Source organism: Telmatherina bonti, assembly GCF_933228915.1.
Source record: "Telmatherina bonti genome assembly, chromosome: 10".
Taxonomy (NCBI): domain Eukaryota; kingdom Metazoa; phylum Chordata; class Actinopteri; order Atheriniformes; family Telmatherinidae; genus Telmatherina; species Telmatherina bonti.
In genome coordinates this window covers 24,271,887-24,284,661 of record NC_136628.1, presented here as the reverse complement: position 1 = coordinate 24,284,661, position 12,775 = coordinate 24,271,887, and the positions used below count along the sequence as shown (strand labels likewise).

Sequence of the window (12,775 nt, the reverse complement as noted above, 5' to 3'; positions counted from 1 at the left end):
TATATATACACATATATATATACATATATATATATACATATATATATATACATATATATATACATATATAATATATAGATAGATAGATATCTATATATATAATCTCTCTCTCTCTCTCTCTCTCTCTTATACATACATACATACATACATATACATACATATATATATATATACATATATATATATACATATACATATATACATATACATATATACATATATATACACACACTATTACAATTATTTTTCAAATTGCTGCTGAAATGTCACCCTTGACTGATGACAATTAACACGTGATATATCTTGTGTTGCCTTCGAGAAAAACTCCTTTGTTTTATGTATTTTTAACCATGAAAAATATCTTGTCAATTCCAGATGATGTTCAAAGTCAAAGCAAATCAAAAGCCTTCAGTCAGAGAGCCGGCTACTTTAATTTGATGTCAGCTGCCAAATCAAATAGGCTGTGATTATTCTCAAAAGGATGACTTATTTAACTTATTGAACAAATGATTCTAGGTTGTTAATAAAAGACTTTCCAAAGAAATGTATAAATATAATGAGCCATTTACCACAGAGAGTACAAAACCGATACCGCTGCAGTTGCATAGGAGAGTTCAGCAGCAGCAGGAGGATTTTACTTTCACATGAGACGTGAAGCATCTCCATCCACACCAGTCTGTTAAACAGAATTTCAAAGCCTTCTATTTACCTGCGTCTATACTGTCTCCCTAAAGAATTTAACCTAGTAACAGAGCCTTTAACTACACAGTTTCAACACTCGCTACAATAATAAAGAATATTTCTGTAGTATGTATTTCTGAGTAACCTAAACCTTGTCTTTAAATTGACATTTTCTTCACAGCCTGCTTATGGCAAAGCCTGTAATGCTAAAAAGAAAAGGTGCATACTTAACCCACAAAATTTAAGAAAAAAAAACAGCCAAAATTATTCAAAACCAAAGAACCACATCCTAGCCTTTCCTTTTCCTTGGTTTTAATTGAGATGTAGAGATTTAATAAAACGGGTACAAAAAGCAAAAACAAGGAAGAAAACAGTTTGAATGTCTTAGATAGACCTGAATTTTTTCCATTTTGCCTTCATTAAATTGTTGGCAAAGAATGTCAAAAACAAGGGGAGGGAAAAAGGGATATGACATGTGCTAAAGGTCCCTGACAGGAATCAACGAAGCATTGCTGCAGCTAAGACTACTGGCTCACCATGAAGCCACTGAGAAGTGATCGCAAAAGACAGCAGTCACATACATTAGCTGTTTGGTACTGAACTACTGCAGGATGAGAAATGAAGTTCATTTCAATTACTTTTTGTAGATAAAGGGAAAAGAAAAGGAAAAAAGGTCATTTTCATAAAGATTGTGAAGACTCCTTACATCATCCTGGCAGTGAACGCTAACTTCTCTTATCAGGTGAAAAGTCTCCACTGTAGGAAGTTTTTTTTATAAATAGATTTGGGTGATTAAAACTATATAAGGCACCTTAAGCATACAAACTTGTTATACATCATGTATGTCAATTATCCTAAAAACTCTCTCTCCTGTTTCCTGCTACTGGGAATAAATGACATTACCTTACCACCATAGCAAGTTAAAAATGTCTTAAGCCAAATGGACAGCAGGCCTATAAAGAGTGACTTCTCCCTGACCACAGACTAACCTATAATTGGGGACCCAATATCAGCCTGCTAAAAAACACAGCTTACTATTTCGGTTTTAAAATAGTAAGTGGTCTGGTGGGACAGAGAAACACTTAGATGAAAGGAGGAGTCTTGATGTATGAGAACACTTCACTTGCAAAAGTGTATTCATGATCTACTACGAAAGCACGTAACCACACTCCACAGCCTATTTAAGTACACCTGATGTACTCTCAGCCCAGCAAAATACAGGGTTGAGTTTCATTGTCCTCCAAAAGATGTACTGGCAGGTTGTTGTAAAGATTCTTTCCTTGCATTTACACAATGTCAAGTGATGAAAATAATATGAATCCTGCATATACAAGATCCTTACAGTCCCTGACAAAGTCTTCATTAATACTGTGACATTAAAAGATACCAGCACTCACAGATACTATCAACTCATGGCTGCCAAAGACATCTTTTAACGTCTTTCTGAATCCGAACGTTTGGTGCCTAAGACACCAATAGGGAGGGCCATTTGGCCAGGTGTGCGCGTCAAAACGTTCCCACGCACCATGCACCCGGCCAAATCGACCCTCCACATCTGCAGTCCCAAAACTCAACATTCAGCAATCCTGGAAGATGAGCCAAAATGTTCCAAAACAGCAAAAGCACAGAGCTCTCTGCTACAGCAATGGCTGGAAGCCAATGAGTTAAGTTAAATCATTCTAATATACTTATTCAGCATGCTTATTATTAGTTTTAAATGTATAAAAAGTGGCTCACACAAAACCTCCACCAAATCCAAACAGATAGTAGTAAAAGATTAGTAAACCACTTAGATGTCCTTAGACAAGGCCCTGAACACCAGTGAAGATTGACAATTAAGACAGTTAAGTTAGATGGCCATTGAGCCTCCCAGAGTGAATGTAAATAACTTGTCAATGTGAGACAGGATGTTTGGGCTTAACTACTTCAGGAAATAAAGTTAAAATCTATTAATTAATGACCGAACAGAGTCAACAATGATATATTCATTGTATGTTAAGCTGAAAGAATGAAAACATTTAGTCAATATATCAGTACAAGTCAAGATTCTGGTATTTTTTCTTAAATTTGTGTAAAAATATTTTCATTTTGCAGTAAAAACTGCTATATTTAGCAATAACTTGCTTTGTAAGGGTTTACATTACTCTAAATGCAACAAAATATTAGTGAAACATTTGTGTAAAATCATAAAAAAAATATATTTCAGCTTCAACTAAATAATAAATAGTAATAATAATCATAATAATAAAAAAAAATAAAAAAACAAACAAAAAAAAAAAAACAACAAAAGACAAGGTAACTGGAGAATGCACGAATCTAGTTATTAAATATCCATCCAGGTAAGTTGCTGCTAGCCTGTGAATTTGTCTGCAAGGTTAGTTAGCCGTTAGCTTCGGTTTCACTTAAAAGTGTTTTTCTTTTCCCTTTGGGTTCTCACTCACTAGTAAGCCGCTGCCTTGTTCAAAAGTCAAACAGAGCCCTACGGAAGAGGCGTACAGAGAGGATGGCGAAAGGCTGCGTGAAGCACACCCTTTCTACCCTTCCCCCTTCCTGAACAGTAGCAGATGACAATAGCTTCTAAACCAGGACACGCCAGACATCCTGACAAAGGCAGGCTCCTCCCAAGCTTTTGAATCCCTGCTCCCAAATAAACATAGTCACAGGGAAAGGGCAAGATTCGGGATGAGGTTCTTGCCACGTCCGGACTTGCTGCAAACGAGTCCTTTTGCCTTAAAAAAGGTACACTGCTATGGAGCCGCAAAATTTATGCTGAACAAGGAAAATCTCTTGACACACTACAAGGTTCAATCACATCCTGCCCAATTAGAGCTACAACAAAATATGGCAATTTTACCAGAAAAAAAAAAATAAGTGAAAAATTCTGAAACTAAAAAGCTGTCAAATCCATCTCCAAACACACTGCTATAGCTGTATAATGTGAATGCCATTTAGCTCTTACTCACATGTAGGCAGGCGAAAGGGGTGAGGACCTGGATGTCTTAAGAACTGGCACTGGGAATTTCCAGCTGACAGGAGAACCGCTTTTCCATTTCAACGGCATGTTGTTGTCACCAGAATGGTGTTACAGCAACACCAACAGCAAAAACCATTTCCATTAAGAGGTCCCCAATGCAGTCTTCCATCCCACTCTGCCCACACCATTTAAGGGGGAGGGAGAGCAGCAGTGGCACCAGCAGCTACAGAAACACACTGGTACAAGGAGCGCAAGCTACAGTCTGGGTTGTGACTTTAGCGGCAGCTCTGAGAAACCAATAGATTGCATCCACCACAACTACTTGCCGTGCTGCATTCACAGTTGTCTGGTGGTAGGAGGGGGGGAAAAAGCCCTGCCTTCTCATCACTCTTTCAGGATCTGTGAACAGTTCAGGAGCTACGCAACAGCGCCCCCTTGTAAAATAAGAGAGGATTTCAGCTCTGGGATTTCTGAGGAAAAATGTAATAAAGAAAACAACTATAACAAAATGGACAGAGTTACGTTTAAAGACTAATCTCTACAAAGCATTTAGTTTGAAAAAGAACATTCAAAAGAAAGCCATCTTGCCCCCACCCACCAAAAAAAAAGTGTTTGCAATGTAATAAGCAACTCTGCTGCTATGTAAAGGTCAATACAAAATGTTTGCAGAAACAACACATATTTAATTCATTTTCTCACTTATTATTAAAAATATATTTTCTTTGGTCTGGTGGGGGTTCTTGTTAGCCTGACAGCTAAACAGGCCTGTAACAAGAGTAAGAAAAAGAAAGCACTTTCTTTCTACCAGTAGGAATATTTTTCATGAGATTTGCAATTGACTTCTGGTGCTCCAAACTCTATTAGAGACATTTCTACAACTTCATTTGACTACACAAATGAAAATCATTAAGCAGAATAAAAAGAAGATAAAAATAAGTTTTCACGAATGATTTTGCACGTCAGAGTAAGAATCAAGGCATTAGACTGAGAACGTTGTTTGTACACTTGTGAAACAGCTGTGATGAGGATGCAAGAAAACTTCTGCGTCAAAAGAATTATCATTTCCTTTGACAGAATAATAAAACTGTTTTTTTGTTTTTGTTTTTTCCACCCACTTAATTTAATGAATAAGTCTGACTGCCAAGACAAACTGAATAATAGGAGGGTGGAGATCTTTGATCGGTTACCAACAAACCAATGGTCACTTAATGAGATGTGGAGTTCTTTTAGTGGACAGGTGAGAACTGTGCAGAAAGACAGCCATCAGTGCAGCACTCCACTAAGCTGGCCTTTATGGTCGAGTGATTAGACTAAAGGCACGTGGCAGCCCTCTGGAGGCTTGCCAAACACCACATACACTGCTCTTAGACTATGAGTAGCCAAATCCTTTGAGCTGGTATAATAAAAGCCGATTTTAAAAATGAACATCAGAGAATGTGTAAACTTTCTCTGTAGTTGCCTGTATACACATTTTCCCAGAAGGACCTTTTACACATAAAATGCAAGTGGCACCTGAGTCAAGTGCACAGGAGGCAGGACATGACAGACAATACCATAGTTCTCTGCTGATGGCTGAGGGGCATTACAGGGTGAACTATCATAATGTCCCCACCAGATAACAGGCACAGCCTGACACACAGACAGCAAGCAACAGTGACATGCTAAGGAAAACATTACACGGTCCAGCAGAAAAGAGCATGAAGCAGCAGCTGTCATCAGCGAGCTTTCTCAAGAGGATCATTTGCTATATTTATTGGTGTGTTCCTAGACATGAAGAAGGGCAGTCACCAATTACTCCAACTAGAGACATGAGTACAGCTGATCTGATCCCTTTCTTTCTCTCTTATAGCTAAGCTGCATTGTTTGATAATGTACATCAGGTCAATTTAATAAACCAATTAATACCAGTTATTATGCCAGTTATTTTAAATCATCTCAAAGACTCCCTGTGAGATTTTATATGCCAGTATATGGCAAAAACACTACTATACACACACTGATCAATGTACGAAAGAATTCAAAACAAACAGCTGAATTACTTAATTTTAGAAGTCCTCTTTTGTTATTTGGCACATCCTCAAGTTTAATTTTCCGAAAAGCTGTTGCAACTGGAAGTGAGCATAATGATACAGATGACATAAATCTAAATGTCTGCTGTCTGTAGTTCATTTATGCTTTAGTCTGACTTCCCACTATATTTTTCTTATATCCATGAGAAGCATACTGTCTTCTTCAAACCAAACCCATGCATTCGAAATCATGGCAATATCTGTAGAGCTAATGATTTATAAACACCTACCTTTTCCAAAAAATATATTTTTAAAAAAATTAGTTTTAAAATAAGTTTTGTACTAGTTGATGGCTTCATTTGGGTAAATAAATTTAAGACTGTCCAATACATGTGTAAATATGAAAAAAGAACAATTTTAGTAACCACAGTTTCTGACAAAGTTGAACATCCGTATGATCTTTTTCATATGCTTCCTTTAGTGTTATGTACAGTATTTTAGCATCACAATATCACCCTCCCATTTTAAATTGTGGCCTAAAAAGAACTTCTGCGCACTGTAGAGATACTCCTTTCGGTTACTTCAGTCAAAGCCTGGAGATTATTCTAGGATCTGTTGTTGATTCAGTAGTTGATGCTGTAGAGAGACAGTCTGCACACTAACCCAACACCTACATTCAACACTCAAAATAGTGTTCCCTAACTGCCAATCCAGCTGGAGTACTATCTCAACTTCCTCCACATTTTTTTTTTTGCTAAGCTAGTCCACAACTATTTTGTAAAATTTGCCATCATAAAATGATGTTATTAGAGATCAACTTCAATAAAACTGCTCATGAAAGTGTGAAAACTTGGTATAGCTAAATAAATAAATAATAGAGATGGCTACATAAATAAATATCAATATAAAATTTTCTAATGTACACTTTGGTTTCATAAATCATACTAGAACCTAATCTTTAAATATTCTTGAGTTCTTTACAACTGGGTGGGAAACTGGTCCTCGAATGCTGCAGACCTGCAAATATTGGGAGTTTCCCTGCTGCGACACACCTGACTCAAATCTGAGTAATCAGCAGACTTGTGTAGCGTTTGATGTAAAAGGCTGTGTTCCAATGTCCACACTAGTCCCTATATAGTCCCCTACATAGTGGTCACAGCATTTACTCAGGGTGTCTGAATCTCCAGAGAGAAAAAAGTAGTGCACTCAAAATGACCCACAATGCACAATGTGACAGCTGGGGGTCCTGCACTGCTGCTGGTATATGGGCCCTGGCCTGTCCTGCTTGGGGTGGGCTGAATCCTGGTCCTGATTTGCTCCCAAGACATTGTTTTATCACAGACGTTTCAAGTCAGATGTTTATTGTTTTTTGAATTTATAATAAGAGACAGAAACTAGGAATTAGGGAGAGTTTGTGTTTGTGTAGAATGGGGGGCTGCTCTGTATGTGGATGCATGTGTGACTGCCTGTGAGAGAGATGAGTGTTTTTTTTAGTTACGTTGTTTATTTTGGTGAGTGGACATTGTTTTATTTTGATAAGCTTGATTTTTAATTTTTTTAATTTTAATCATGTAACATACTTTGTGTTGCATTTGGAAAGAAAATCACTTTATTAATAAGTTTGATTTGATAATTCACAAAACTGGTACTTTTAACACACATCTTTTTAAGATTATGAGGCATTGTGTTGCCTTCACAAAAGCACCATACAAAACTAAGAAAGACAACCAGTTATGACTAAATATTTTAATCCTGTAGCAAATGCATATGTGAAGGACCAGTTTTATTTCTCCATATATTTATGCAATTCAACGACAGTGTTTGCTAAAATCGTGTCAGAACTCTTCAGCAAAATGGACAGCTGAGCCCAGTTATACATCAAGGCAAAACTATTAGGTCATAATACATCAAGTTCAGCCATTTATCTCCACCTGATAGGAATCCTTCTCCAAATAAAGATTTGTTTGTTTTACATCATCAACAGTGTGTCCAGCTGAATAATGCTTTCCAGTCTTTGTGTACAAATGTTTGTGGCAATAAGTCAACTGTTATGACAACATTGTTCAAACAAAAGTGTCACTCCTGGCAAATGGTGACAAATTAGCCCACATGATGTAGAGACCTTTCAAGAATGGAAGTTTCTTACTGGTGAATTACTGTAGCACAAACACTTTATTCTTTCTAAGTCACTAGGAAACACTCTAGTAAGACTCTTTGCAGAAGCTCTCAATCCCAGTCTGTATGTGGCATAACATTACTTCTGTTCTCTCACAGTGTAATCAGGGATTACCTGATTCAACACATGCAATTTCATGTGAAAGGCATGTCATTTCTGGGACTTGCAACAAGCCTGGTATACATTGCAGAATAGTTTAAGAATAGTTCACCATCAGCCCTGTTAGCACACATTAAGAAAAAAGGGAAAAAAAAGAAACCATTAAATTCTGCCTTATTTCATTTGTTAATATAATGAAGCATTGCAGAATTTTTCAATGACAGATACTGTCTGGTAAAAGTTTCTCATTTATTGACAAGTTTTATGTGACAAAGCCCAAAATGTGTTCAATTTAAGTAAATCAATACAATTATTAATAATTTACAAATAATGATATTATCACCTGTCATGTAATCCGATGGGCATCGCCTCCCCTCTGTGTGCAGGGTGCTCCATACCCTCTCCTAAACCACACCTAAAAAAATAATTCAGTATTTGAGTTAGGACTATCTTCATTCATGGATGGATAAACCTTAATCTTCACTTTTTATAGTAAAGACTAAGTTCAGCATTTGGAAGTCAGCTTTAGTTTTTAACCTTTAGTCAGAACACTTTCTGCTGTTTCCCAATGAGGTGTTATACATGACCACATCTTAATCTGTCATTTCATCATATTATGATGAATGGAAAATATATTGCTTTTTCTACAACAGATAAGCTAAACTTGTTGCAATTTTTTCATTATTCATTTTCAAAGCATTCAAACGTTTTCCGGACTGCAAAATTATTATCATTATTTTAAATAATTTGGTAAAATGTGACTATTCATTCTCAACTATGTATATAAAACTACCCCCAGACGTTGACAGAGACAAAAACAAGTGAACTGGCCCCATCCCTTGCGGATGCTTCAATTGCATCATACTTGAACTTGTTGCTTTGCAGAGAACTAGGCTAATTGGAGCTAAAAATAACGGCACTGTACGTAACTACATAGAAACAGCTTTAGTGTGTTGGAATTTCAATAAGCATTTTAAGATGAATACTGGGCAATTAGCTTTAAATGTTATTATACTTTCTGTAGTTTTCTTTATAATTTAAGTTACTTTTCTGTTTTTTAAAATCAATCTAAACTGTATTTGAGTTAAAAATAAAATCAGTAAAGGTGACCGTCTGCCTCCATTCAGGGATGTACGATGTGCTCTCGCAAATAGGAATTGGAGCTATTCAAAAACTTCTGTGTCACGTCGTTTAGTACAGGAAAAAACTGTTGGCAGCGACGACTGATTTACTTGTCTTTTGCTTTAGTTTAAAGACAGAAAAATAATGAATCTTATGACTACTGTGTTAAAAGAGGCAAGGTTGTCAACCCGCAGCCTTGCTGACTTTTTCTGCCCATGTTGACTCCACATTGTCCTTCCATTCTCCAGGGGGCTCTGGCTCTTGCTAACTAGCTAAGCTAACCTTAACGTTAACATTGGCTAGCTTAAAATAACGTTAAATAACTCGACTACATGGTTGTCACGGTGGTTACTCTTAACCACAGTCCGTCAGCTACGTTCGCGTAACCTGCAATAACATAAGCATGCGAGGTCTAACTATGAGTAAGTTGGTTTAGTTATTAGTTGGTCTGGTTGGTCGCTTTATATGCCACCACCAACAGATGCCTGTGACCAATTATCCAGGAATTTGTTTTGTCTAATACATCTGATGCAGAAATCCTGTCGTATCTACATGCCTTAAATATACTCTGTAAACTTTTTAAAAACAGATTACATACCTTTTAAAACCAAATAACGTTAACAAGCGCCCTTGTTTTCCTCCCAAGACCTCAAATCCACTTACATTACTGAAGCCGCCTTCCCTAAAATCTTGTATCCAATGAAGTCGTCGCTTATTAGGACATTGGGAGCATACAAACTTTCCATTGGCGGAAGAGTATGGCAATCTTCTATCATTGGCTCAAAACTTCCGTTACTAAATAAAGTGGTTTTTAGGAAGGGTCCGTTCAAAGCACTTGGAGACTGAACAGCATGTACTCCTTTGTTTTTATTAACTATCGCGTACGGCGATACAAACAATAATCAAATTCTAAAGCTTAATCAAAAGATAGATAGAAAAAGTACAAAATAAAACCTGTACAAAATTTAGAAACACCCAAACTAAAGCAATAAAAAAAAGAAATTGTTTTCCCACAAAAGTATAAGATAACAGTAGAGAGTAAATTAATTTAAATACTTATACGTATCTGACAACTGACTTAAGTTTTCATAGCATAAATTACAATTGCATAAAGTATGACAGGCAAAAATAGGCACTTCACAGTTATTATTGACTTGTTCCTCATATGAATATGCACTTACAGTAGTAGGGTGACTTGTAAAATTACTTACGTAAACCTCTAATACTGTGCATGTGGTTCACAAAAGCAGAAGTCTACATTTTGCAGAAAATACTGGGTGACTGAAATAGAAAGCGTGGGAGATACAGTGTGGTTTTGGTTGACTCAAATTCAGTCCATACAGCAATTATGAAAGAAAAAAGGAGATATAGAAGAAAAATTGTTTTTTCATCTTTGTATAATTTAAATTCAGATTTCAGTGTTTATAATTGGCTGGACAGAACCCAAATAATCACTTAAACAGGCACTTGGACTTTATGATCCTCTCCACCTCAATGACACATACACAAATGCATGACTCTCTTTTTGTTTGTGGAAAATTTTTGACTGGTTATTAAGACATATTGCCATCCTAAAACAACATTTTAGAAATTCTAATCCTTATCTTTACATGTTCCTCTTGCCCTTTTTAGTGCTACCAGAATGAAGACAAACAATTAAATCCAGCAAATGTAGTATTCAGTCATAAAATGGTTATGGACTTTAAAAAAAAAAACAAACAAACAAAAAAAAACATAACATAAAAATACCATAACACAAAAACCATTTCTTAAACATTTATGAAATGGTTAGTGTGCAAACTTGTCATTGCACAAACTTATATGGTAACAGAAAAAATGTCATGCAAAATGCTGCAAAAAGCTAAAGAATGTTAATGCATTTTATACTTGGGTACCTGACTTTCTTTGTCAAGTTGTCTTTTCAGCAAAGGATGAATATATTTTGTTATAAACTGTGACATATAAAATTACTCTGGCATATATAGCTTACTATATTCGTCAAATAACTACATAATTATGCATTTTGAGTGACATTGTCCTTATTTCTTGGAGCTTTCATAGATGTGTAAGGTGCCCACACCATAGACACTAATGTGACCCCATACAATTAGAGATTCAGTCTTTTAAACTGCCCAAAATAACAAGTCCATATCTTCTGTAGTCTGCAGGACACAGCATCCATGGTTTTAAAAGACAATTTCAAAGTTTGATTAACTTGAGCACATTAATTTAACTTATCATACAATTTTCCATTTCACCAGAATACTCCAAACATGCTTTGACACTCACAAGACAGCAGTGTTTCTGGATCATGTTCTTTTATGGCTTCTGCTTTTTATGGTAGAGCTTTAACTTGTCTTTGTGGATTATATGTCAAGCTGTGATCACAGTCTGTTCTGGAAGAAACTCATGCCAAATTTTAATACAGTACCGACTAAGGGCCTGAAGATCACAGGCATCAAGTTTGCCCTTCAGCCTTGTCCTGTTCCTACACACAGCTCCCAACTCTGAGGAACATTAAAGAACAGTTTTCTAAAAAAATGTTCCACAGTTTTTACAGTTTGTCATTGATAAGTGAACAACTGCAGCTTAACACCTGAGGCAAGGCAAAGTGACTTTATTTGTACAGCATATTTAACTTATAAGACAGTTCAAAGCGCTTTAAATAAAAATATTAAAAGCATTACAACGGAGTGTAGGAATCATTCAAAACAAACTTTAAAAAAGATTTTAGAAAAGAACAAAAATGAAGTATGAATAAAAGTTACAGTGTAGGGAATCTGAGAGGTCCTGCTTCCCTAAAATTCTTTTTTTATTTTCATTTCAAGTTACTGACCTGTTGCAGTTTAACCTAATTAGTTGTCAAATTCTCCTTCAGTTGTTTATTATCATTATTATTATTATATGTGCCAGTTACTTTCCAGCATTGGTTAGCCCCTGTTTTAAATTAAAAAAAAAACAAAAAAAAAAAAAACTTTCTGCTCCCATTAAATTCCAAACAATGCAATATTTTCTATAAATTGATAAAATGTCTGAGATTTAACATCTGATATATCATTCAACTGACAACAAAGTTTTGGTAAATTAAATTTCCAAATCAGAAGGTGAAGGTAAAAGTGTGTGTGTGTATGGAAAATTTGGGTAAAGAAACATTTTTTTAGTCAGGACTTCGCTGTATTCTATCACCTGCTAGAGGAATGCAATTGAAAGTGCTGGTAGTTCTGATGAGTTGGGTCAAAAGCCCTACCACCTCACCTAGTGGGCTGTCTTAATGAGCATTTGGAAGAAAGGATTTTGGAAGAAATTATTGCATTTCCCTTTGGGGATTAATAAAGTATTTTTCATTTAATTTCATTTCATTTACAGAGCTTTTAGTACCTCTTGGTGCAAATTAAAAAAACGCTCTGGTGTTAGTACTGGGTTACCAGCTTACTCCGGAAAATGTCATGTTGAGAACATGGGGTGTCAGATTGTTTTGGCAAGTCATAGCTGTTGGAAATCAATATAACAGTGCTTGTAAATGAGTATGTATACAGTAAAACATTAATAATGTTATTTAATATAAACTTTTTAATATTTCAATCGAAGATTCTCCAACTTCACCAGGATTTAATTTTGCAATACTTGCATGTTGTTCTCTAATAAGTCCAGCAGTGGACAGTATAGTATCCAAATCACATCCAGCCGTCATAACAATAAAGTAGAAGAAGAAGA

At 35.9% G+C, this 12,775-nt stretch overlaps 1 protein-coding gene across 4 annotated transcripts in view; it reads right to left on the bottom strand.

Moving 5' to 3' along the window:
- Positions 1–9,731, bottom strand: part of klhl13 (kelch-like family member 13) — a gene marked incomplete at its 5' end in the record, with an annotated part of 33,925 nt that extends 24,194 nt beyond the window's left edge. For 2 of the 4 annotated variants that reach the window (XM_079248003.1, XM_079248005.1), the window contains 2 exons: positions 8,283–8,354; positions 9,660–9,731. In XM_079248003.1, the coding sequence (XP_079104129.1) occupies positions 8,283–8,335 (53 nt within the window). Of the gene's footprint in view, positions 1–3,644; positions 3,743–8,282; positions 8,355–9,659 lie in introns of those variants that run through there. The other 2 variants (XM_079248006.1, XM_079248004.1) reach the window with 1 other exon arrangement.
- Positions 9,732–12,775: the final 3,044 nt, after the last annotated feature.